This window comes from Cucumis melo, chromosome 12 (assembly GCF_025177605.1).
Source record: "Cucumis melo cultivar AY chromosome 12, USDA_Cmelo_AY_1.0, whole genome shotgun sequence".
Taxonomy (NCBI): domain Eukaryota; kingdom Viridiplantae; phylum Streptophyta; class Magnoliopsida; order Cucurbitales; family Cucurbitaceae; genus Cucumis; species Cucumis melo.
Genome location: NC_066868.1, coordinates 13527676 through 13554562, shown reverse-complemented (window position 1 = coordinate 13554562; position 26887 = coordinate 13527676). Strand labels below are relative to the sequence as shown.

General features: G+C 32.6%; 2 protein-coding genes across 2 annotated transcripts; both read right to left on the bottom strand.

Annotated features, from left to right (window-relative positions):
- Positions 1-9528: 9528 nt before the first annotated feature.
- Positions 9529-13623, bottom strand: LOC103501745 (uncharacterized). Its single transcript, XM_008465429.3, has 10 exons — positions 13398-13623; positions 13240-13311; positions 13077-13169; positions 12644-12725; positions 12489-12545; positions 11358-11422; positions 11164-11259; positions 10910-10996; positions 10725-10805; positions 9529-10633 (listed from the first exon to the last, which is right to left on the bottom strand). Exons 1-10 carry the CDS (start codon positions 13494-13496, stop codon positions 9950-9952), a joined length of 1416 nt encoding a protein of 471 aa, XP_008463651.2. The 5' UTR covers positions 13497-13623; the 3' UTR covers positions 9529-9949.
- An 11348-nt stretch (positions 13624-24971) lies between these two features.
- On the bottom strand, positions 24972-25841 carry LOC103501761 (uncharacterized). The gene is made up of 3 exons (XM_051079718.1): positions 25592-25841; positions 25304-25507; positions 24972-25222 (listed from the first exon to the last, which is right to left on the bottom strand). Exons 1-3 carry the CDS (start codon positions 25839-25841, stop codon positions 24972-24974), a joined length of 705 nt encoding a protein of 234 aa, XP_050935675.1.
- Between the last annotated feature and the right edge of the window lie 1046 nt (positions 25842-26887).

Genomic DNA, 26887 nt, shown 5'->3' with positions numbered 1-26887 from the left:
TAACAACTGTAAAATAGGTCGTATTCGTAGTGTCACCAGGATAAGGTATCAAGTCTTATCCATCTACTATAGACCATTTAGGCTATCACTTCAATATGATCTACTTATGTGTCTCCACATACATGTTTAGGTTACAGAAGATAACCTTAGATGTTAGTTTATTGGTTTTGTGGGTTAATGCAACTAAATGTCAAATAAAATAAAATACTTTATTTTATTTATTTTATTAGATAAATAAAATGTTTGTATAATATATACAAATACAAACTACAAGACCACAAGATTTAGACATCAACCCTAACAATCTTCAACTTGTCCTAAAGCTAGTGGCATGTACAACATAAAAGTTAAAACACTATAAAAGTACATAAAACAAGAAACTAGGGCATACAATACGCACCCAGAAAATCTCCCACTTTCCCTAGATTAAATGTGGCATGTCAGGTAGACTTAGACCCTCTAGATGACCATAAAATACCTTGGCCATGAAGAGCTTTGTAAACAAATCATCAACATTGTATGTCGAAGCTATCTGTGTGACGATCACGTCGCCTCGATGCACTATCTCTCGGATTATGTGATACTTGTGTTCAATATGGTTTCCACACTTGTGGCTTCTGGGCTCTCTAGAATTAGTCACAGCTCCACTGTTATCAATGTAAAAAGTAATTGGCTTTGACATGTTTGGAACTACTTCCAAATCAATTAAGAATTTCCTAAGCCAAACAACCTCTTTGGCAGCTTCACAAGCTACGACATACTCTGCCTCCATGGTGGAGTCAGCAATACACCTTTGCTTGATACTTCTCCAAACTACAGCTCCTCTGTAAGAGTAAACACTGAACCTAAAGTAGATTTTCTAGAATCTCTATCAGTTTGAAAATCAGAGTCTGTGTATCCTGTAAGAATCAAATTCTTAAAACCATACACAAGCATGTAGTTCCTTGTTCTCCTAAGATACTTAAGGCTAGTTTAAACGGAAATTCAGTGAGCTAATCCTGAATTAGAATGATATCTACTGACTATTCCCACCAAATAATAAATGTTAGGTCTAATACATAACATTGCATACATCAAGCTGCCAACAGCTGATGCATAGGGGATATGTCTCGATTCCTCAACCTCTTGAGGTGTCTTAAGACATTATTCCTCAGACAAAGTAACTCCATGTTGTGCCTTGAAAGTGAGTACCTTTGTTGTGCCTTGATATCCATTCTTAAGAGCTTCTTTTGCTTTTGTTGCAGAAAAAATTCGAGAGGGAAAAACATCATCATCTACTCCTAGTTGGATGAAAAAGAGAGCTTTAGCATCCTTTTTCATCCTTCAATGTGCATATTCTTCAAAGCATCCATTGTTATACCTTCATCTTTGTAGCCTTTCTCTACCAAATCTCACAGATCTTGAGAAATGAAAGAGAGTTTTCATCTTCTTGCTTCAAACATAATAGTTTCTACCATTAAAAATCGGTATTGTTGGTTGGAAAAAGCGTTCACTCTATTTGACATGTTGCTATTTGTCATCACAAAAACATAAGTCTCAGTGGTAGCTACTAGATGATAAAAGTTAGAATGTTTAAAACAATAAATTATAACAATATCAGAGAATAAGTAGCAGCTCTCAAGTTAATAATTTTACTGAATTCAAATGCATCTTAAATACAACAAGAGAAACAACAAATTGCTATAATAAAGGAAGAACTAACTAACCGTAAAAGACTCCTAAAATGCTACACCACTACTAACAAACTCATTTTGACTAATACTTTAACAACTAATTATTTGATTGACAAGTAAGCACTAGGATAATTACTTCAATGATTCTGCATTGTTTCTCTTACAAAGCAAACAGACTTACAAAATAACATGTATGACAGCCCTAGCAAGAGAGTAACTTAGAATTAAACAGCATAGTGGAAAGAAGAAAAATATTCCCAACCAATTTCAACAAACCAAACAAAGAAATATCTCACAAGAAATATAAAACTTAATAAATCACAAGAAACAAATATTCTACAAAGTCAAAATCTTTTGTGACAACATCAGTAACACACTATAAGAATTTTCACTTTTATCGACAAAAAAATTTGTCGGCCAACATCCAAAACACGTTGTCCTAAGTTATGCCGACGCATTTTTTGTGTCGGTAAAATCATCGTCGTATCTGTCTCCGTAGGAGTTCTTGCCGATGAAATTTCTAACTATCTTTTTCTCCACATATGTTGTTGCGTCAACGTACAAGTTTTATCGACGAAACACAGTTTCGTCGGCATACAAGTTTTTCTGACGAAACTCAATTTCATCGACATATAAGTTTTTTCCAACAAAATACAGTTTCGTCAGAGTATAAATTCTTTCGACGAGATTTTATTTCATTAGAATACAAGTTTTGCGAACGAAATGCAATATCGTCGACAAACTACATTTTTACCGACGAAAAATGTTGCGTTGGCATATAACTTGTCTCGATGAAATACAATTTCGTCAAAGTACAAGTTCTTTCGACGAGATTTTATTTCATCAGGATACAAGTTTTACCAACAAAGTGCAATTTCGTTGGCATACTACATTTTTACCGACAAAAAATGTTGCATTTGAATATAATTTGTCCCGACGAAAATACATGTTTTCTCGGCTTAACCATTCTTCAAAATACGGTCAAAAACATATGTTCACCGTTGTCGTTTTCGTCGACATAAGTGATTTATAGTTTTTATATGAATTTTAATTGTTAAATAGGTAACTATTAAGCATTTTTTTCAATAATACATAATTATGCACGAACAATAATTAGTCGACAATTAAATAACTAGAGGAACAAATATAACAAAAATAATCTTCTTTATTAAAAATAAAAATAATATTCAATTCAACAATGTAATATTAGTAGTATAATATCTTAGGATTGCTAATTAAGTTTTCACAAATCTCATATACATCATTCCCTAACACAAAGTTTGTCATTCTAACTCTTCATAAGTTTTCTATACCAAAAAACAATTTCATTCACCTAGCCAAAATATATCCTAACCTATAATAAGTGAGATCATCTTAAAATCTTCTCTCGATCTCCAAAAATCGATGTTCGAGATCACACGTATAAACCTGAAATAGGAAACAAAATACAAGTGATAATGTGACAATGTAACAAAATAGAAACAAAAATGTGACAAAGTAGCAACATAAAGTGACAAAATAACAACGCAACAACAAGTGACCAAGTAAGAAAATAGCACATAATTTGAATATAGAGATGGATGCAATCAAACTTCCCCCTCCCTAAAATTTTTAAAACACTCGCATATATACCCCCCCCCCCCCACCACCTCCTAACGAACCAACTTTTTAAACTACAAATAAGCAAGACAAATGCATATAAAATGACAGGGTAAACTTCTCCCAATCAAACTAAAATTCTTAGAACACTCATATACAACGTAGCAACATAAAGTGACAAAATAACAACGTAACAACAAGTGGCCAAGTAATTAGAAAATAGCACATAATTTGAACATAGAGGTGGATGCTTTCAAAGGCCTCCCTATATAGTTCAAGATTTGTCTAGCACAGTCTGTTGATGAAAAATCTTATTGAAAATGGCATTATTACAAAATACTCATCCAATTGTGAGTTTGGAGTTGAGAAAAGATAAGTAAATAAGTTGTGTACTAACATCCAAGGAGAGATGGCTAGGCAATTAGATTTGCTAATCTCCACATGCGAACTGCCATCTTAGGTGAAATGGCTAAGCGATTTGCTATAATCTTTACGCACATGTCATCATCCTAGGCGAGATTAGATGTAATAATGATATTATATTTGAATCTTTAATACAAGAATCAAACGTTTTAGTTCTATTTTATATTTAGTTTCCAATGTTATCCTCCCTTAATTACAAACGTTTCCATTAATTTAAACTCCCCTTTAATTACCAATGTCTCTTTTATTCTCCTCCACTGTATAAACACTTCTATTTGTTCATTTTGAGAGATGAAAAAAAAATAAGAAAACTTCTTTCAAACAATCTTTCAGTGAGTTTTTTTAGTAATCAAAAGTGTCAATTTGAGTGTTGGTATTCCAAACAGTTTCAGTGCAATCCTGATTGAAGAGCATGGCTGTTTTATCTTGGAGACGACGAGGCTATACAAAATTGTTTGCACAAAGGAGTAGAGCCTTGAAACGTCTTAAAGAAAGTGAGATCCGCAACTCAAGCTTTCTTTCTTAACTAGTTTCAATTTTGCAACAAGCATTTTTTATCTGGCAAACTGTCCATTAGGCAAACTGACTAGTATGTAACAAGTTCCTGTGAGCAGATTCTTCGTTTTGACCAGGCGGTATATAAGGTGTATTATAAACTTCCAGATGATACATAAAGTGTGACATCAAGCGATCAATCTAGGTGTTTTGTCTGGACAAGGCAAGATACTAAATCTACTAGGCGAATACTCGTTGCGATGGTCGGACCATTCTAGCGCGATTAATCGGAAGTAAAAGAAGCTACTCTTTCTTACATTGAAGAAAGTTGTTATCGCTTGTACCACTAAAAAATCAGAGGTCCCAGAATCCAATCCAACGAATGAGTAGATTAAGAGTCTTACCATGTGGACAAAGACAAACTTCATTTGTAAGAACTTAATTCAAAATGGTCTTACTGATGAATTATATGATTATTACAGCACCATGTCTACCGCAAAAGAAGTGTGGGACATGTTACAGAAGAAATATGATACTAAGGAAGTCTGATCTAAGAAGTACGTGGTAAGCAGATACTTGCGATATCAAAATATTGATGACAGATCCGTGGAGACAAAATCACATGAGATACGTACAGAAGATTGCACATGTGATAATCAGCGAAGGTATGCCACTTGATGAACAATTTCAAGTTGATACTTCACTATAGAAGGATTTCAAAAACACTCTAAAACACAGAATGAAAAAATTCTCTTTGGAGAGCCTGATCACGCGATTAAGAATAGAAGAGGAGGCGAGAAGACATAATCAAAAGGAAGAGGTGAACGCGATCGGGGGGCTGAAGGTTGTGGCTAGACACTGATGCATCACGCCATTACTGTCATGACCTTAGTTTATTTATAAAATATAGTGAGACTAAGGATAAGAATATCCTTCTGAGGGATCATCACACACAACTAAAGTGGTCGACATTGAAGAAGTAGAATTGAAATTCACATCCGGCAAGACGCTTATTCTAAAAGAAATTCTACACTTCTGAAATTCGGAAGAACCTGGTCTCAAGATATCTCCTCAACAAAGTTGGCTTCACTTAATTAATAGGATCAAATCTTTTACCTTAACCAAAAATAATATATTTGTGGGAAAGTGTTATGCAACTGATGGCATGCTTAAATTAAATTTGGAAATGAATAAGAATATGTATTTTGCTTACATGTTGTCTACTTTTAATTTTGGCATGCTAGACTTTGTCATGTTAATAAAAGACTAATTAGCAATATGAGTAGATTAAATCTTATTCCTAAGTTATTTTTGCATTAATTTAAAAATTGTGCATGTTATAGTCCAGCTAAAATAACAAAGACTTCGCATAAATATGTAACTAGGGTAACTGAACCTCTAGAGTCAATTCATTCTGATTTATATTAATTTGATAGCATTTTAACTAGGAATAGTAGAAGGTATTTTATAACCTTTATAGATGATTGTTCTAACTATACTTTTATTTATCTACTTAAAAATAAAAAGGGATGTTTTTGACATGTTTAAGGTGTTTGTAACGAAAGAATCATTTTAATAAAATAATTAAGAGATTTCGCAGTTATAGAGGAACCGAATATGATTCAGTTGCTTATAATGAGTTTTATAACTCAAGGAATAATACACGAGAAAACTGCACCTTATTCTCCTGAAATAAACGGAAAAGCTGAAAGGAAGAATAGAACTCTAACTGAGTTAGTAGTTGCTATCTTGCTTGATTTAGGAGCAACACCATCTTGGTGGGGTGAAATAATAAAAACTGTTAATTATGTTCTTAATAGGATTCCTAAATCAAATAGTAAAACTTCATCATACGAAGTCCTTAAGAACAAAACACCAAACTTGTCTTATCTCAGAACTTGGGGTTGTCTAGCATACGTTAAAATACCTGATCCTAAAAGAAGAAAACTAGCCAATAGAGCCTATGAGTGTGTCTTTATAGGATATGCTAAAAATAGTAAAGTTTATAGGTTCTATGACTTAGAAAATAAAATAATCATAGAATCAAACGATGTAGGTTTTTTTTAAGATAGATTTTCTTTTAAATCTAGTGGGAGCCTAAATAGTCAAACTAGTACGGGCTCAAGTACCATACCTTCAGTTAGGATCCAAACCCAAGATAAGAAAGTAGATCCTGAACCTAGAAGAAGCAAGGAAGCGAGAACCATAAAAGACTTTGGAAAAGCCTTTATCCCTCAATAGATGCCAACTTATGGCAAGAAGCTATTAATAATGAAATTGACTCTCTTTAATCAAATAGTACTGCACCTAATTGACCTACCCCCTAGCTACAAAGCAATAGGATATAAATGGGTTTTAAGAAACAAACTCAAACATGATGGATCTATGGGTAAGTATAATGCTAGACCAGTAGCAAAAGGTTTTAAACAGATGGAAAACATAGATTTCTTCGACACTTTCTCTCTAGTTACTAGAATCACCTTAATTAGAGTGTTGATTTCTATAGTTGTCCTAAACAATCTCTTAATACATCATATGGATGTTAAGACTGCCTTCCTAAATGGTGATTTAGAAGAAGAGATATATATGGAACAACTTGAAGGTTTCTTAGTTCATAGTCAAGTATTTAAAGTTTGTAAATTAGATAAATCCATCATGGTCTAAAACAAGCTTCTAAGCAATGACACGAAAAGTTTGACAATCTAATGATCTAAAGGATTCAAAGTAAATGAGAGTGACAAATGTATCTACTATAAGATTGAAGATAGGTTATGCACTATCCTATGCTTATATGTAGATGACATGCTAATACTTGGATCCAACCTACACATCATAAATGATGTAAAATCAATGTTGAGTGCAAATTTTGACATGAAAGACTTAGGAGAAGATAATGTAATCCTAGACACCAAAATTACTAGAACTAAAAGTGGAATTTCCTTATATCAATCTCATTACATGGAGAAGATCCTAAAAAAGTACAGCTACTTTGAAAGCAAACCAACCTGTATACCTTATGATTTTAGTGTTAAATTGTTCAAAAACACTGGTGACAGTGTTAATCAATATGAATATGGCAAGCATCATAGGAAGTCTAAGATATGTTATTAACTGCACTAGACCAAACATAGCTTATGTTGTAGGGTTACTATGTAGGTTTACTAGCAGACCTAGTCTAAAACACTGGAATGTTGTAGAAAGAGTGATGAGATATCTTAAGAAAACATAAAAACTAGGATTACATTATAAAAAGTTTCCGTTGTACTAGAAGGTTACACGATGTTGATTGGAACTCCCTCTCAAATGACTTAAAGGCTACAAGTGGCTATATTTTTAATATAGAAAAAGGAGTTGTTGCTTGGAAATCCAAGAAACAGATCATCTTAGCCTAGTCAACGATGGGAGTTAAAAATGATAGCACTAGCTACTGCTAGTGAAGAAGTAAGCTGGCTTCGAAGCTTGCTATCAGAAATTTCCACTTGGGAAAGACTAGTACCAGTCATACTAATCCATTGCGATAATACTGTAGCTATCGCAAAAGTTCAGAACCGTTATTACAATGGTAAGAGACAATAGATACGTCGTAGACATGGTACCATTAGAGAATTTCTCACTACCGGTGCAGTGATAGTGTATTATGTACGGTATGATGACAACTTGGCTGATCGTTTGACAAAAGGACTATCTAGAGAGAAGGTTTTAGAACCTCAGAAAGAACGAGACTCAAGCCTATAGAAAACTAAATTACTTGTGAGGTAAACCCAATTTGAAAAACTGAAGATCCCAAGAAACAAGTTCAATGGGTAATAACTGATCACAAGTGATCTAAAGAGAATCATGCTAAAATCCCTAGAAGTTCCATTCTTATGATTAAGTAATTATATGACATCCTGAAGCGCATGAAAAGGTTGAACTTGGTTCTTAATGAATTCTATACTTGATATCAAGTAGGGTACCCAGCTACAAAAGTACTCTTGATAGATTCACCTTTGTGGATATGGAAGTGAAGGTTGCTTCCAAAGGAATTCTAGGTAAATTTTGTAGAGCGTCCACTAAACTGGGATATACATGCAAGGCCTTAAAGTACAGACAATTTAGAACTTCACTCGAATAATATTGTGTGTGCAATCTTGTTAGAAGTAAATTTCAAAACCACGAGTTACTTTCCAATACTCTAAACTATTGTTACTACATAAAGGTTTATGTCATTCGCCACCTTTACTTAAGCACAGTATTATACAAATAGACACTACTCGATGAAAATCTTTTTAAAAATTTTCAAGTGGAGGACTGGTAGTAAAAAAAATTCAAGTAGAGGATTGTTGATGAAAAATTTTGAAAATGTTATTATTACAAAATACTCATCCAATTGTGAGTTTGAAAATGAGAGAAGATAAGTAAATAAGTTGCTTGTTGCCATCCAAGAAGAGATGGCTAGGCAATTAGATTTGCTAATCTCACACGCAAACTGTCATCCTAGACAAAATAGCTAAGCGATTTGCTCTAATCTTCACACACGTATCGTCATCTTAGATGAGATGGCTAGGCAAGATGTAATAATGATATTATATTTGTATCTTTAATACAAGAATCAAACGTTTTAATTCCATTTTATATTCAATTTCCAACATATCCTCCCTTAATTACAAATGTTTCCATAATTAAAACTCCCTATTTAATTACCATCATCTATTTTATTCTCCTCCACTATATAAAAACTTCTCTTTGTTCATTTTGAGAGATGAAAAAAATACAAACTTCGTTTTTCGATCAATCAAAAGTGTCTATTTAAGTGTTAATATTCCATTCAGTTTCAATGCAATCCTGATTGAAGAACAAGATTGTTTTTTTCTTTGGGACGATGAGACTACAAAATTGTTTGCACAAAGGAATAGAGCCGCAAAATGTTTTAAGGAAAGCAAGATCCACGACTCGACCTTTCTTTCTCAACTAGTTTCTATTTTGTAATGGATGTTTTTTATCTAACAAGCTGACCATTAGGCAAACTAACTAGTAGGTGACAAGTTCCTATGAGCTGACTCTTTAGGCATTTTGACTAGGTGGTATACAAGGTATATTATAAACTTTTAAATGATACATCAAGCAATCAGTCTGGACGTTCTATCTGGACAAGGCGAGATACTAATTCTACTGGGCGAATTACTCCAACATAGTCTGTGTTGGAAATGACAGGCGTGTACTGCAATGAAAATTTAGTTCATGGGTATAAAATATTAACAAACATCTTTCTGTTACAACTTATACCTATTTATAATTATATTACAATTTGTTAATAGGTAAAACATTTGAAAGGAGAAGAGAAACAAGGCAAACTCCATTATAGAAATAATATAAAAATTGGAAAAAAATGTGTTGAAGGTCAATACCCCCAAACACCCCTGTTTCAATTTAGGCATTAACAGTTTTAATTATTCATCATTTTTAAGGCTGTTGAAGGAGAAATATGTAAGTTTCAAATTAGAACTTGCCCACGTACCAACAAGCTACAAAGTCCTTTTGGTATGTCACTTGTTTAAGTCAGAAAAGTAAACATCCTCCATCATTTCATGAACTCCCCCAAATCAAAAGTAGTGTCTCCCAACAACCGTAGCTTATGCTTCATAGCTCCTAGCCAGACCAACCACTGAAATGAGTTTCTAAAACCCATTCTTTTCTTTTGCATTCCACGCCTGTCTGACCTCGGTGCTGCCATGATTGATCCAAATTTTCCCAAGCAACTGAATGTCTTTGCATCGCAATTACTCATCATCCCATGTTGATAGTCCGCCCATTCCAATTTCAACTATTGGGGATATTTGTAATCTTCCAACTAGATCTTGACTTTTAGATTCCTTTCTATTAGCTGAAAATGATACCAAATTAGGCTTTAAATTCATCTCCTCTACTGCTTTCTCACCAACCTTTCTGAGAACAGCATCCATGTCTTCAACAAGATCGTCTCCAAAAAGCTGTTCGAATGGCACTTCAGTGTCATCGATAACATCAACCTGCCTTTCCCCTTCCTTCTTGGCTTTCTTCTGCTTTTCAATCTTGGTAAGCGTCTCCTTGTGTACTGGCAAAGATGGCTCCTTATTGCTTTTTGCTCTTTTCTGCTTTGAAGTCTTCTTATCCTCATCAATATCGTTGGTACCGTGATTTATCTTATTGTCAAGAGATGGAACTTCTTTCTCCTCCCTGGAGACCTTGTCCATCTTGCGTTTTTTGCATTCCGACTTCCTTTCCACATCAAAATCATTAGTATGATCAAGTTTGCCATCAGTGCCTTGAACAGACGAGTGTGTTTCAACATTCCCATTCAGTTTTCTATCCTTTTTCTCTTTTTGACGCTCTAGGTTCCTGGTTGGAGTGTCGTCTTCTTTATCACGCCCATTATCAATTGGTCTAGCATTCAATACACGCAAGCCTGGAACCAGCCGACGAATCTGCAGTTTCACTAGTCAGAAAAGAATTTGATGGGACACCACATTATTTAAAATGGTAGAAGTAGAAGACTTGTGGAGAGTGGGGATGGACCTTTTTATCTAACTTAGCACTTTCAGCAATAGGATTCCCTTGAAGATTAAGATTTCTCAGATAGCCTAATGAACTCAATACCTAGAATAGTTAAAAGGGTGATCAATTAAAAAGAGGAGGTTAAGTTGGAGAAAACATTAAGATTTCAAAATATTAAAGAAAAAGTAAGATAGGATGTACCTTACCTTTAAATCTGACCATCTCATGATGACATTATTTCCCAAATCCAAATTCAACAACTTCTTGTTATGAGCCAAATCATTGGGAAGCATCTGGATAGGGCAAGTACACTCAAGAATGAATACAGACGTCTAACAAACAAGTGTTATTCCATCACTTAACAGTATTTAATATTGAATTTAATGCAATTTAAATAGCAATAAACAAGTTTTCAAGAGATCTACATAAGATAAAGCATACTAATCCAAACAGCACATACCCTGATTTCATTGTGAGCAAGTCGAAGCTCTTTCAGTTCGATACAAGACTTGAGGGATGAATCAATAGATTGAAGTTTGCAGTTAGAAAAGGATAGCTGAAACAAGGATAAATAAATCAATCACTCTGGAGATCCTTGATTGTAGTCAAGTAAGACTGATCTTTAAATAACAGCCAATAGAGAATCACTCTTACTTTTTTCATTGATTTCACTTTCAACAGAGAATCTCCAATACTACGGATTGGATTTCTAGAAAGAACTGCAAAAACTCAAAAGGTTAGAAAATAAGTTTAGTTTGCGTAAGTAAGCATCACTCTTGAACATTCAAGTCAGATTTGAGAAAAGAAAAGACTATTATCAGAACACGTTATTAATAAATTAGAAAAACAAGGAAAAAGATCTTGAGTACGCCAACTATCAGAAAAGCATTAAGGGGTAGTTTGATTTAAGGTTTCAAACAACTAAAGTTACAAGATTACAATTATAAAATATAAAATTAAACTAAATTTACCCTTTAATAAGCAAATTATTTTATTTAATTTTAAATAATTATTCGTTCCTTTATTATTGTTTTTCAGTTGATATTCTAAAATATTTTGAAAAATTATATTTCAATATTTATTCGTAGAAGAAAAATAATAATGACGAGAAATAATAAAAGAAAATAAGAAGATAAAAAAAAAAAGTAAAAAAAATTCGTGGGTGTAGAGCTTGAGGTATATATGAGAGATGGACACACCAAACTCATTCATTTTTTTGCAATAAAATGCATCCTTTCAAATAATTGAGTTCTTGACACCGAGGGAGGAACTGGAAAACACACACAAGAACAATCACAGTCCGCTTTTTCCCCAAGTCCCCTTCTTTTCTTCTTCCTTGAATCTTGGAATTTCTCCTGCATTTTGTTGGGTTTAGGTGGATCTTCACACTAGAAAAACCCAAAGCTATTTTCTGTTTTACTCACTTGAAGATGCCAAGACCAGAGCCAAAGTCTTGGAAGATAATTTAATAATAAATAAATAAATAAATAAACAAATAAATAAGAGTGATACATGTAGAAAGGAGGAAAGAGGAAGCGAGAACAGGAAGAGATATTTGGGTTAAAGAGGTCGGGGTAGCACTGCAAAACTGAAATCCCACCCTTTTTCACGGTTAAAGAACCCCCTTACTTTAGCTTATTATTAATGCCAGGGAAACAACTTTTCCCAAGAAAACAACCAAAACCCTTCAACCAAACATGGTTTCAAAATTTCACAACGTATTCCCATCCCCAAACCCCTTGAGACAAACGACTTGTAAAAGTGAATGAAAATGAGAAACCATACCCAGAGTATTCAGGTTCTTCATCTGATCAAGCTTGCAAATAGAAGCAATCTCATTGTCTGTAAAGCCCCAAGATAAAAAAAATCCAATTAATCATGACCATAATCAAAATATAAACATGACGAAGTCATGTATGTCAAACTACAACAAGGTTCACCATTCAAAATCAAAGCACATAAGCCAACAAGGGGTCTAATTTCGTCCATTGACCGAAGCTTATTCTTTCCCGCATTTAATACCTAATCATTAGAAAAAACAAGGAAACTCAAAATCAGATCCATAGCATCTCCAGCAATGTCTTTCCTGAATAAGAAAATGTTGACGTAGCATCTATACATAAATTTGTCTATATCAGAAATCTATAGATTCATTAATAAAGGAGACGATCATAATGAACAAAATTAGAACAATTTAAAAAAAAAAAACACCCACATAAACTGAAGATACTCCCACATAACGTTTAAATAGAGGGTGAATAATTCTACAAATGGACGAGGGTTGGTTTCTACATTCAAGAGAAGAGGTCATTTTATATGTCAAGGATGGAAGCCCACTTTCAATATACGAGGAAGGATGAGTGTGGAACTTACAGTAAGTTTAGAAAGCCCTTCAATTCCTTTTAAGCTATCAAGTTTGTTTTGTACAACTGAGAGCCACTTCAAATTGGTGCATGACTCCAACCCCTTCAATTAAACATGAAGAATCAACAAAAGGGCGGATAAATGATAGATTACCATAATGAGTTAGTTATACCTGAAGCGATGTGAGATTGTTGAATGTCAAATCGAGCTTCTCCAAGTTTTTGAAATGGGACAAACCATTTATCTGGAAAACAATACAAACGCAGTAGAAGTGAATGAAACGGAGAAGCAGAGAAAAAAAGAGAGAGGTAAACGAAGGGAGGATCGTACATCAGAAAGTGACTTTTGATTGAGCTTGAGAGTAGTGATGGTGAGTGGGTCTTTGGATTTGTTATCATTGAGAACTTGCTGTATATCCAAGCGAGTCATAATTGTTAAAACCCTAGTTTGCTCTGTTAGGAACAGACACGGCCTCCGAAAACGCCTTCAAACTCCGCTGTCTCTGCTGCTTGTGTGCTGGATTGATTTGATTCTATTGGGAGGAATGAGGATGTTAAAAAAAATTTAGTATCTACCCGAAGCCCTAAAATACTTTTCTTTTCTTTTCTTTCCTTTTCTTTTCTTTTTCTTTTTTCCATTTTGGAAATAAGTTTTTTAAAAAATATTGGCAAACATATTTACACTCAATTTCAAATACAAAAAATGCTCCGGTCAACATGTGATTAATTGATCACTCTAATTCTTTTTATTTTATTGATACGCAATTGTGATAAATTCTTTTTATTGATACAAAATCGTCTAGGACATGATGTCCGATCGCATACCAAATCTAAACAATCTTAGTTTAATGTAACAAAATCTTTTATATTTGACACACTATCTTATAACAATATCGTTTCTTTGGGTACACTATCAATATCCCAACAAACTTTTTTCAAGATGATTTTATATTTGGTCCACGATCTTATAGAGCCGATTGTGTACCAATATTCAACGATTTTTGTCTAAAAAGGATCTTGAACTAAAACACTCGATGATTGATTGAAAACAAATATAAAAAAAATTTGCAAAAGAAGATGGAAAGGAAGATGAGAAGGAAGAAATGAGAGCAGGAAATATGAAAAATGGTAAATCTGAAATATTTAAAATAAATAATTAATTTTAAAAAACCGTAAATATTTTGATACTTCGTTATATTTATAAAATTATCCAATTTAGAAACTTACTTTAAAAATATACAATATCACACGCTTATCCCCACTTTAGTACATGTACAACTAGGAGGAAAAAAACATTTTTCACCTAGAGTTTCAAGTAGATATTTGTTTAGTCTTAAAGATTTTATGGGTACTCCAAATTGATTTGATCTTTAGTTAACAGATTGTTGAGGTGGATTGATTGCTAGTCATTTTTTACACTAAAATTGGACAGAAATTTATTGAGTTCATATTCACAAGAGATTTCAACGAAAGTAAAATTGGTTTATGAACTTGATTTTATTGATCTATAATATAAATATTTATTGTCTCTAATTTTTATCTTTTGACACTTGTTTGACGAAATTTCCAGAAATATTTAACTATTAATCCGTATTCAAATTTCCAATATCCAAATTATATTTAAATATCTTGTATTCTTTCACTATATCAAATCGTTAATTATATTAAATATATTTAACCCTTTTTGTTTTACTTCCTAAACTAATTCGAACATTTCGAATATATTCATCATACTTTTCTATAAGTTTATTTTGATAAAAGATTTAATAAGCCTTCCGATCATAAGCTTCAACGATTCAAGTTTAAAATGTAAACTCTCTAACCTAGTTAACAACATTCGTTAACTACCAGGACATTTCACTGAGGGGTGTTTGGCCCATGGGTTTGGAATTAGAGAGGTTTGACATTTGAAACCGGACTCATGTTTGGACACTTGAAATAAAATTCTTGGGATTAAGAAACAAAACCCATGGGTCTGGAATATATATTTTTTTAATTGAATGTCATATGTTTTAGAAAATTTTTACTTCAACCTCGTATCAATGATCATTGATGACCGTTAGCAACTCCATGATCAACCAAGATGACCGATCATGATTGATCAACGGTCAGGACGACCAATCGTCTTAACCGTCGGCTCTAGATCCACTTGATCGTTGCCTCTGAATCGTATTGATCATCGATTATCAATTGTCTCGATCGTCAATTATCGATTGTCTTGATTGTGGATGATCAATCGACTTGATCATTGGTGGCCTACAAAACTTTAAACATTATTGTTACTGGGTGAACATCTTGATTGATGACGTCCAATTGTTATCATTAATTATCGATGTCATGCTTATTCACAAACGGTCATAATAATTGTCAGTTGACCAATAGTCATGACCCTTGGCAGCCGGCTATCATGATGGTCGACAACCAACCAACCGTCTAAAACATTAGTAACCGTTAATAATACTCTTCACCATTAATCAACGACTGTCTTCACCACGGCTTCCTACATTTTGTTCTAATTCATTCTAGAAAATTCATCAGTCCAACTCCGAAGTTCTAAACACCATCCCCGGTGACCATTGTCAAGCGACCACTGGGTGACATTTCTGACAACTCCAAGAGAACTTCCTACCACAACTCTGATAATCGTGACAAACCTTGAAAAATTAATAAAATTGAATTTTTGAAATATTTTTTTTAGTCATTCCAAATACGCCTTTGTAAATTCACAATAATATTTTTTAAAACACTAATTTTTTCATTCTTCTATTTTCTTTTCTTCTTCAGTTTTTTTTAATAGTTATTATTGTTTGATCATCTTTTTTAATCATCTCTTTTCTTTTCATTGTTTAAAATTAATTTTTGCTTCATTTTAGGAGATTTTATTTAGTTTGTTAAATTTTTCTTAGGTGAAAATTGATCTATCCTTCCCTGATCTTTCTTCGATCCTTTCTCAATCCTTCCTCAATCCTTCCTTAACTCTTCCTTATTTATAATTAATCCATTTAACTTTAAATAATATTTAATCCATTTTTTCTCATTTATAATTTCTATACTTATAAGTTTTGTTAATTTTAATCTATTATTTAAAAAACATAACTTGTTTTTAAATTATGAATTTGGTACAATTACGTGAATTTAAAATTTTCATTTCTTCTTTTACTCTTGAATTAGGTAATTTATTGTGATTACACCGCTTACCCTTTTTTTTTTGCTCCTGCATTACGAAAACTAGGACGATTTGGTAAATTAAATATATGAAATTTGTGTATTTGAGTTAGAATATGAATTTTTAAAAAATTTAATAATTTACTCGCATGTAACGATTACGTAAAAAATGTTGAAAATAAACTCATATTTAAAGAAACTACTGCAAATTGTTTTACGAAAACTAGGATGATTTGGTAAGATTAAAGAAAATCGGCTCTATAGATTAGATTAACCCCACTAATGTAAGAAAAAAGGAAGAGGCTGAAAGGAGGAGAAAAGAAACTAGAATGAAGGGGAAGGTGACCCTTGGAAGGAAAAGGCTACTAATAGCAATCCTCGGGGGTGCCCAACGAGTATGATGAGATCTCGCCACCCTTTAGGAGGAATCTTTTGGTATCTTCGAGAAAAGCTATATATTAGTTTCTTCTCTTCTTGGAAGAGCGCTTCTTCCTCTTTATTCTTCTAGGCATTTTTTTTATGTTTAAGGGGTGCCTCCCGGTTTTATGTCTTTTGTTTAGAAGATACAAAGGCCACAAGGCACAAACGTAATTATGGTTTCCCTCCGCTCTACATATAGAAAGAATTTCTTTATTAGGTTCTTATTCATTATAATACTCTTCAACTTGGATCTATATTTGTCCCCATCCTTAGGAAGTTCATCCTGTGGTGGTTTGTCCAGTCCAGAGTACTCCGCGGAGGAGGAGTGATGCATTTCCAGTAGCAAAATGCCACCACACACACAAAGTGGGAGCACTTTTTCTTCCTCTTATCTCTTCCATACACCCGCCAAAAGAAAAAAAATGCCCACCTAAACAAAGTGAGTCTTATAGCAATTGGATTGGCAATTAGATACCAACCAACGTCAAGTAGCAATGACACAATAATTAGATAGCAAATCAATATCGTTATCGATCAGATAACAGTTGATATTAAATAGCAATTAGGTAGTAATTAGATAACAGTTAGTATCGTTGACAACCCATTTTTTATAGGGTTTTAACTCAAATGGCCTGATTTGCTCTATGATTTTACACAATGGGCATAATTAGTCTAAATATTACACTAAGGTCCTAAATAGGCTACTATTTTACATAAAAATCTGACCCAATTTACTACACTACCAATATTAAATCATTTACGAATTAAAAAAAAATGGTAACTGATACATTAATGACGTGAAAAATGGGAAATTTTGAACCATGTAAGGAAACATCACAACGGGTAATTGCGGATTCCATACTCTCCTTCATGCGCTTTGATTTTTTTTCAACCGATCTTTAGGGTTTTGTAAAGCTTGTTCATCCCAGCTTTTTTCTTCCCTTCCAGTGAGTTTTCAGCAACAGAAATACCTTCTGGTGAGTGTTTGTTTTTTATTCTTATCTGGAATTAAATGGGGTATATATGGAACTCTCAATCGCTCATTAGGGTTTTAAAAAACTCATTCTTCAGCAGATATTAAGGTTCCGGCAACTCCATTGCAACACTCTGTTCAGAAGCATTCTACAGTACCGGTGAGTATTTTTTTTCTTATCTGAAATAAAATGGGGTATATATGGGATTACCACTTATTTACTTAACAAACTTCCATTACTATGATTAGAATGTCGAAGAAATTAGTAATGCATGTTGTATATATATTTTTTAAATGAACTTAAAGTGTAAAGACTCTGTGTAAAACATACCTTTAGTAATGCATGTTGTATATATTTCCTCATTAAACCTCAAGTTAGAAGTCTGTATATATTTAAGTGGTTATTTAGTGCAGATACTCTATGTATACCACAAATTAAGTAATGCATGTTATACCACAAATTTGAATTTTATATTGTATCGTAATATGTAGAATAAGGTTGAAAAATAATGGTTCGTAGAAGCGAAAGATGCCTAGGATCAAGGTTGAACAAGATTAAATCAAACAAGGAGGATCCTATTGTGATCAACGATAATATAGATGTATATTTGTTATTTACTGAAATGAATTTTTATATTGTACATATAGTTAAACAGAAATATACGTAAGAGGAAATAAGAAATGAAGAACAAATGGAATACCAACCACTTCAAACAATTTATCCAGAAGATGATGAAGAATACTTAAGAGGGCCGACAAGTACACAGATTGTTGTGTACCATAATCAGAAGTTTATAAAAACGGATGTGGTGTTTGAAACTTCGGAAGCCAAAATGCCAAAAAAGAAGAAAGGAAAACAAACGAAAAAAAAATAAGTATATATATTTACTGATGTATATATATTTTATATGATTTCTGATGATGATTTCCGTAATTATATTTGTTTCTAGAATAATGAAATAGAAACATCGTATGATGTACCACTCAACTTCTCATCGGAGTTTGATGAGGTTTATTTATGATTTGTACATATTTAAAAATGTTTTATTATATTCAGTTTTATGAATAAATAGAAACTAACGTTAATGATATTCGATTATCTGTAGGACAATGTACCAATAGTGAAAAGAAAATTGTTCGAACATGTGTTGAAGGGGAAGGGGAAGGAAAGTTGAACTGAAAATGTATGTATATTCAAATGTCAGTATGTAAATTACTATCGTTAGATTACTATAAGCTTTTTATTGTTTATATGAAATATAGGTATCTAAGAAGAGAGTTAGAGAAAGATGTGAAAGTAAGGGAACAGAAGAATATCAAAAAAAGTGATAAGAAAGAAAAGGTCGAAAAAGAAGGAAATACAAATGTGAAGAAAGGATCAAGAAAATCAAATGCAAATGTCTATAAAATATATGTATATAATATTGCAGTTGATTAAGGTGCATTTAGTTATCACTAACAAATGATGTTACTAATATTGATTCAGAAATCGATTGGGGATAAAAGAAGCGAAAAAAAAAAAGCGTAGAGGAAGATTATGGGATATTCATAGCTATGCTGAAATATATGCAGTGTAGTGTTATATAATAGTATATATTAAGTATACATATAATGATATTGTCCTTTATATTATGTGTACAGGGTGCATCATTGATCTGAAGAGAAGTCAATGGTCAAGAGTGCAAAAACTGAACATCTATGCAAAATTAGATGTAATTAGAAGTATTAAAAAAAAAATTAAATAATGGGGAGTTAGAAGTATTTAGAAATACAACTTTTGGTAGTTTTCTAGACCTCAAATTCTCCAAATTCCAAAGTCAACTTCTATACCACATAATCAGACGTCAATATACATTGATGAAGGACGATGAGTTTGATGGAAAACATACGAATTCAACGGAAACAAGATCGGATAATTAGTATAATTGCAATTAATTAACAAAAAAACCCTAAACAAAAAAAATTAGAATTTTTAGGAAAAACTTACGTTCGAAATTTCGATTGATGCTTGAACCACCACTAGGGTTGACCTCCTATCCTCTAGACTCAGAAATGGGTTGTGGGACCTGTTGGATGAAGGAAAATGGGAGAGAGAAAGAAAGATGGAAAAATATGGAAATGGGTTGGGTTTGATATTTTTTTTAGAAAAAACTAGCCCAATTATATTCTTTAGAAAATAAGCCAACAACAACTTTCCGTTCAGGCCCTTAGAGCCCAATTTATAGAGGTTTTTCATGCAAGGTTGCATGTGCATGCAAACACATGGGCCACCAACACATAACCCACTAACCATTAGTGGGCTTAATGTCTTTATAGTTTGTTAACACCTAGCCCACTATAGTTAGTGGGTTTATCCAACAAAATGTTGGATTTTCCCACTAACTATAGTTAAAGGGTAAAATCGTCATTTGATCAAAGTCAAATTTTGACTTTTCAAACCAAAAAGTCAACATTTTGACTTTTTACAATTTTGTTAGTCTTGACTAATTTTGACCTTCTGAGCATGAATCTGCATTTATTTTCTCAAGATTCAAATCACATTGAATATATCGCCTGTCAAAGTTTGACTTTTCAAAGTCAAAAGTCAACATTTTGACTTTTTACAACTTTGACTATTTTCATCTTTTCCAAGCTTCCGGTTACGTATCCACATTCATATATTTAATATTTAAATCTCATTTAAGCATAAAGCTTTATTAGTAATCTATAATCGATGGCTATATCCATATACTTGTCGGTTTCTCTCTCCTCTCCTAGTTCAAACAATTCGACTCATTCCATCATACTGTTATAAGTTTATTCCATATGAGCTAGTATGGAAACCTAATGGACCTATAGATCATGGGCTCCAACGATCCGAGATTAACAGGTTAAACTCTTTTATACCGAGCTAATCAATATTTGTTAACTAACAGGTCATTCCACTAAAGTCTCGTAATTGCACTCCCCTCACTATAGATATATTTGTGTCCATTTGTTATAACCATGATCAGTAAGTTAATCCTTCACAAGTTGTTCGTAAGCTTGGCTAGGTCAAAAAGTACCGTTTTACCCCCAAGACTACATCTTTCTCCTTAAGTTCCACTGATCCACTATTGAACAATTGGTTTAAGGTCTGGTATAAACCGAATCCCTCTTGGACCAATGAAAGGGTGGGGTCCCTTTGTTCAAGACTTGGATTCAGTCCTTAAGAGAACAACCTATCTACTAACCCTAAAGCGAGTAGGAGTGAATTCCGTCCTGCACCCTATATTTCCATCTATCCATCCGATCTTACCCTTGAAATGGGAGGCTTATTGGGCCAACGCTAATGAGTTGTCCTCACCTATGTAGATCTAAGGATAATCTCGTGTAAACAAGAGTTCACAGTTAACTTAGGATTAAGATTAAGTTACTTAGGTCATCAATAATCGAGATAGTCCGTTTTAAACAGTAAACGACGTTATAACGTAAAAGTGACTATCTTATGGTTCTGTTTTATGTAAACCTTTTACATAAGATGCCTCCACTTTCATGTCTCTACATGAATGATTTAGAATTACATCATTTGTATTAACTACAAAGTGGGCCGCATCCATAGTATCTATGAATAAGGCGTCCAACCTTTATTTATATACTATAGACTATTTAGGCTATTTACTCGAACTTAATCCATATTTATGTCTCTACATAAAGTTCAAGTTTACTCAAAATAGCCTTGGGATCTTAGTTTATTGGATTTAAGATTATAGTATTCATTTTCTTAATAATGACTTTATTGAATAGAATATGATTACAAACTATGAGTTTTAGGACATAAATTATAACAGAGTTGTGGTTTAACTTCAAGGGAACCATAACCAAATTTGGCATTAGGGAATTCGAGGCAATAACCGGTTTGAATTGAGGTCCATTGCCAACCGTAGATAAATCTAAAGTGAACGGCAAATTTCTTTCAAAGTTCTTCAAGAATGAAGATTCTATACCGAGGTCAAGGGTCTCCTTTTTATTTAATGAATCGAAAAAACTGAAGGAGGAAGATAAAATTAAGATAGCAAAAATATACTTTTTAGAGAATTTTCTCCTTGGAAAATAATTCACAACCAGATGTGATTTGGAACACATCAAATTACTGGATGATGAAAAACAGTTTGATGCGTTTTCATGGGGTAGGATAGGGTATAATGTGTTGATTGATTCTATTAAAAAATCTATAAAAAAAAATTCCCTACTGCCCTAGCTGTTAAAATTTCTAGATTTGCTTATTCACTATTAGTATGGGTGTATGAGTACATCCATTGTTGACCGATCTTTCAATATTTTATGCATAAAAAGTTGATGATAATAAGATCTGCATGTTGAACTGGGTAGTTGACAACCACTCAGAATGGAAAGAACTGGCATAAAAGGTCTTCGACAATGATCAGGTTTGATAGGAAACTGTATATTTTATACATACCGATAATATTTTATATTTACATGCAAATAGTATAGACTAATATATGAATGTGATTTTTGAAACAATTCCAATACAAGGCCATGTTTCATGAGGATGATTTCGTGGAACGAAGCACGTTCCATGAAATGAAAATGAGGGAGGAAACTCATGAAACATTTGAGAAAAGTGAATACTCACAGCAACCTGAGCCATCTAATGAGGAAATTCCTGATTACTTCTTCAAATTTGAAAAAATCATTATGGTCAACAATCAATGTTTAAACTAGAAATTGGAGAAGCTAATTAAGGAGGTCGAATATCTAAAAAATATGTTCAAAGAGAAGGTCATTGAAACAGTAAAAAATAATAAAAATATACAAATGGATTAAAATAATAATGAAGGTGAAGGGATAAAAATAATGAGAATGTTGATAATGAAGTTGATAGGGATGTTACTAATCAGCAGGTAGATTTTCTATTCATCTCTATATTCTGATTTATGGTTTCTTCTTTATATTAGATATATATAGACGTATATTTTTTAGTACTAACTATAATGATGAACAGGATGGAAACGATCAAAAAGAAAATGAAGGACAAGAGGTATATTAGACTTTTATATACCTGTACTTGTAATTTGTAATAGTGTATATTACATACTAATTATGAATATTAACAGGGAGGACAAAATGATTTGCTTGATGATGTAATATACAACACTGCTCTCCTTAATGAAGTAAACAAAATTGAGAAAGAAGCAATAAAAATGAAGGTAAGTAATTTAGTCTTTATAGTTATTATATTTCAATATATTTGTAGTTTGAAATTATTAAAAATTATGCATTATGTGGTTTATGTAAAAGAAAAATTGAAAAAAAGACTTGCTCAAAGACTTGTAGCTGTTAGGACTATTACGATTACTGTATGTATATTTCGAATGTAGATAATATGTATGACGTCATATTAAATATGTACATAACTAATTATTGATTGGAATAACAGGCTAGAGGTAGAGATATTGCTTATCAACAAGCAGCGAAGAAGAGCATGAGCAGAGAAAATTTACCTTTTAGGATATTGAGATCGCCATTCATAACGAAATTTGGTTTGACGTATCTAAAAAAGGAAAAATTAGATTTGAATGTTCAAAGATTTAAAGCACCAACTTTTAAATTGCTCTCCCAAGGATTTTAGAATATTATGTTATTTGGATCTGGTTATGTTAATTTTATTTGAAGGAATATCTTTGTAATTTAGAATGGAGTAATTTGGATTATGTTGTTTGCTTAGTAATTTCGACTGTAGTAATTAGGATTATTATGTTATTTGGATTTCAGAAATTGCTCTCAAATTTTATATCTTTCATAAATTGTATATTGAGTTTGTTAACATATGTTTGTTTAAAGGATGATATTAATTGAGAGGTTTATTTATGTAAAAGATCATGGCTCTAATTCAGGTTATTAAAAGCAACTTTGGGATGTACTAGAATTTTTGAAGTTATTGAAATTGAAAGCAATCTGATAATACATTTTTCGACAGAGATAGTATATATTAAATAAAATAGTGTATATCATGATATTAAACATTATAATTTGAAGCTAACTGAAATTTAGAATATTAAATACAATATTGTTACGTTCTGAACTGCAAAGTTTGACCTAAAAAACTAAAGCAAATAATGTTGATAAACAATATCTCTACCTCTAGCCTGATATTCCATTCAATAATTAGTTATGTACATATTCAATAAGACGTCATACATATTATCTACATTGTCATGCAGAGTATATTTGCAATATTATGAAGTATATAGGAACATATAAGTAAGAAAAATTTAGGAAACGTTTATAATTGAATGTATAATTTTAACAACATTACATTATAAAACATAATAAATGAAGAATAATCTAGTTCAATAAAGAAAACTTGCATCTTTTGCAATTATGACCAACACGTCCACAACGGCCACATTTAACGCGTCTCTTGAACTCCATTCTGGAAGGAATTCTAGTCTTTTTCGGTCGACCAACATCACGTTTTACATTAGGGAAAAAGATGATAATGGACATAATATCATCAGGTATTTGTCATTGACGATGATTGCGTAAGGGATTTATTACTCCTCTATATATTGAACTCAAAGTGCTTTTCAAGTAAAGGGGTGAAACACATGACTTAATTGATAAATTGCACAAGGTATTTCCAATATATCTCACATCCTACAAGTACAAACCTTTGTGAGTAAGTAAAATCACATATTGGGGAGTTCTATCTATGACCTGATATTTCATGTTATTAATCGAATTAACCTACAATGCAAAAATATAATAGTCGTATATATTGTATATATGAAATATGGAGATGTATATTAAGCATACGTAATAATAGTTAAAATGACCATACCTTCATTGATCGATTACGTTCAATCTGTTTCCTTAATATACCTTCAATGGTTTTTGTAAAATCAATTGATAATCAACTTCATTTCTTCGTATAGAAAACCATCTTTGCAACATCATTCGCAAAACCTCAAACATTGAACATTTTGGTAACTCCCAAGCCTTCAACATAGTAGAATTCAAACTCTTAGATATATTAGTGGTCATGACATTATATCTCTTACGTGGTGAGTAGGCACGAGACCACTTAGCAAAACCAATGGATTCAAGCTCCTCACATATACTAGGGGCAGAAGATTTTAACAAATGCATTTCATGTTCGAAGTTTACAATATTAAATGTCTTCCTACATGCATGAAATACGGTATCCACTATTCTCTTATACTTCAACTTTAGGTTCCTAAGTAAATGAACAAGGCACATGCAATGTAAAACGTTGGGAAATACTACCTCTATGGCTTTGCATATACTTTTATGCCTATCAGATACTATGACAACCTCATTCCGGCCACATATAATTCTCTTCAATTAGTTGCAAAACCAGGTCCATGAGAAATCATTCTCATAATCCACAACACAAAAGGCTAATGGAAAAATCTGATCATTGGCATCAGGTGTTGAAGCAGATAACAAAGTATCATCGTACTTATTTTTCAGACTTGTTCCATCAATAGAAATGACTGGACAACAATGTTGCCAACCAGAAATTGAAGCAGATAATGACATGAAGAAGTAAAGAAATCTACTATCAGTATCAACTTTGTATTCAACAACAGAACCTATCAACATACAAAAAATAAGAACATATGACGAAAACATGTTAATGAAATAATGACGGAAAATTGTATAATAATATTTACATGTATATTGCAAATATACCTGGTTGTTGAGTTCCAATATGTATGCAAATCTGGGTAACATCTTGTAGGAGTCCTCTGGAGATCTGCGAATGTTATCTAATGCAGCCTCACGAGCACACCATGCTTTTTGGTAGGATATATTTAAACCATGTTCAGCACGAATGAAATGAACTATATCTTTGAGAGTTGACAATTCAGAACCAGCTAAAGAAATTTTGTTCTTAATTAGGTCCTTGATAACAGTAAAGGTGGCCTATCTATGATCAGTTAATGGAACATCTATTGAACATGTATGCTCAGAATCAAACCTAGTAAGAACCCATAATGACCTATCCCCATGAATACAACAAGAAGCACGCAAGGACCATTTGCAATGTTCAATGGCACATTGCAAAATCATAACTTCCTTGTTCGATTTCACAGTAACGTATTGGAAATTATTTTTAAAAGCAATGGCTTGTACGCACTGTTTGAACAAAGATTTGGTTGAAAACATGTCTTGGACTTTCAGTGCAAAATTGGAATCTACCTTAGACATATCTATATTCTAAAAAAATCGACCCCTATCATCATGGATTTGAATTTGAAAAGAACTCGACGACGATGAACCCAAACAAATAGATAAAGGGCCAATAGAATGAACAATAAGGGTAATATGGTGCTCAACGGTCGATGTTAGTATATGGTAAACCCATTTAACATCATTATCATTTGTTATAGTCAAATCCTACTTAACACATTCTATAAGACCTAGGCAAAAGTATATCAATATTGTTCATATCAATAATACTGTCTAACTTGGATCTAAGGCTACTGTACAATTCTTTATAGCACGTATGTTCATTAACTGTAATCTCGAACACACTAAAACTAACATAATTGTACGATTCATTGAAAAACCCATCGAAGTATACTGCAATTCTGACCATCCTGACAAACATATTACAAATATATGAATATATTACTATATGCCAAAATGTATGTATTATGGTAAATAATAAAGGGTATATATCTAAATTAATATATTGCAATACTGGCTATCCGGATGATTGTATATATTATGGTAAATATGAAGGAGTATATATTTTCAAAAACGGAGAAGATAAATAACTACTATATCAGAACTTATAAATCCAAAATACATCTTAGGGAATATAAGGTTAGACGTTCTCGGAATACTATGATTTAATGGAGTACAAAACAAGGGAGGAATGACAGGAATAGAACTAATCGGATATATGTGAAGGTGGATGGATTCGTCTAATAAAAAAACGCCGGTGAAGCTCTAAACACAATGATATAATATAAAGATTTCGGCAGTTGAGGCTTTCCGACGGTGGAAGAAATATCCGGTTGTGGAAGAAATTTCCGACAGAAAATATATTGAATTAGTGGAGGACTTTCAGGAGAAGAATTTTAAAATTATTCCAATGAAGGACGTGAGCAAAAGACGACGTCTGGTAAGAAACAAATTGGATGAAGAAAGCAAAAGACGGCGGAGGAATTAAGAAATTGCATTTAGAAATATATTTTTGAATAATGGGAATAAAAAATATATTTTTGAATAATATTTTTATATTAAAA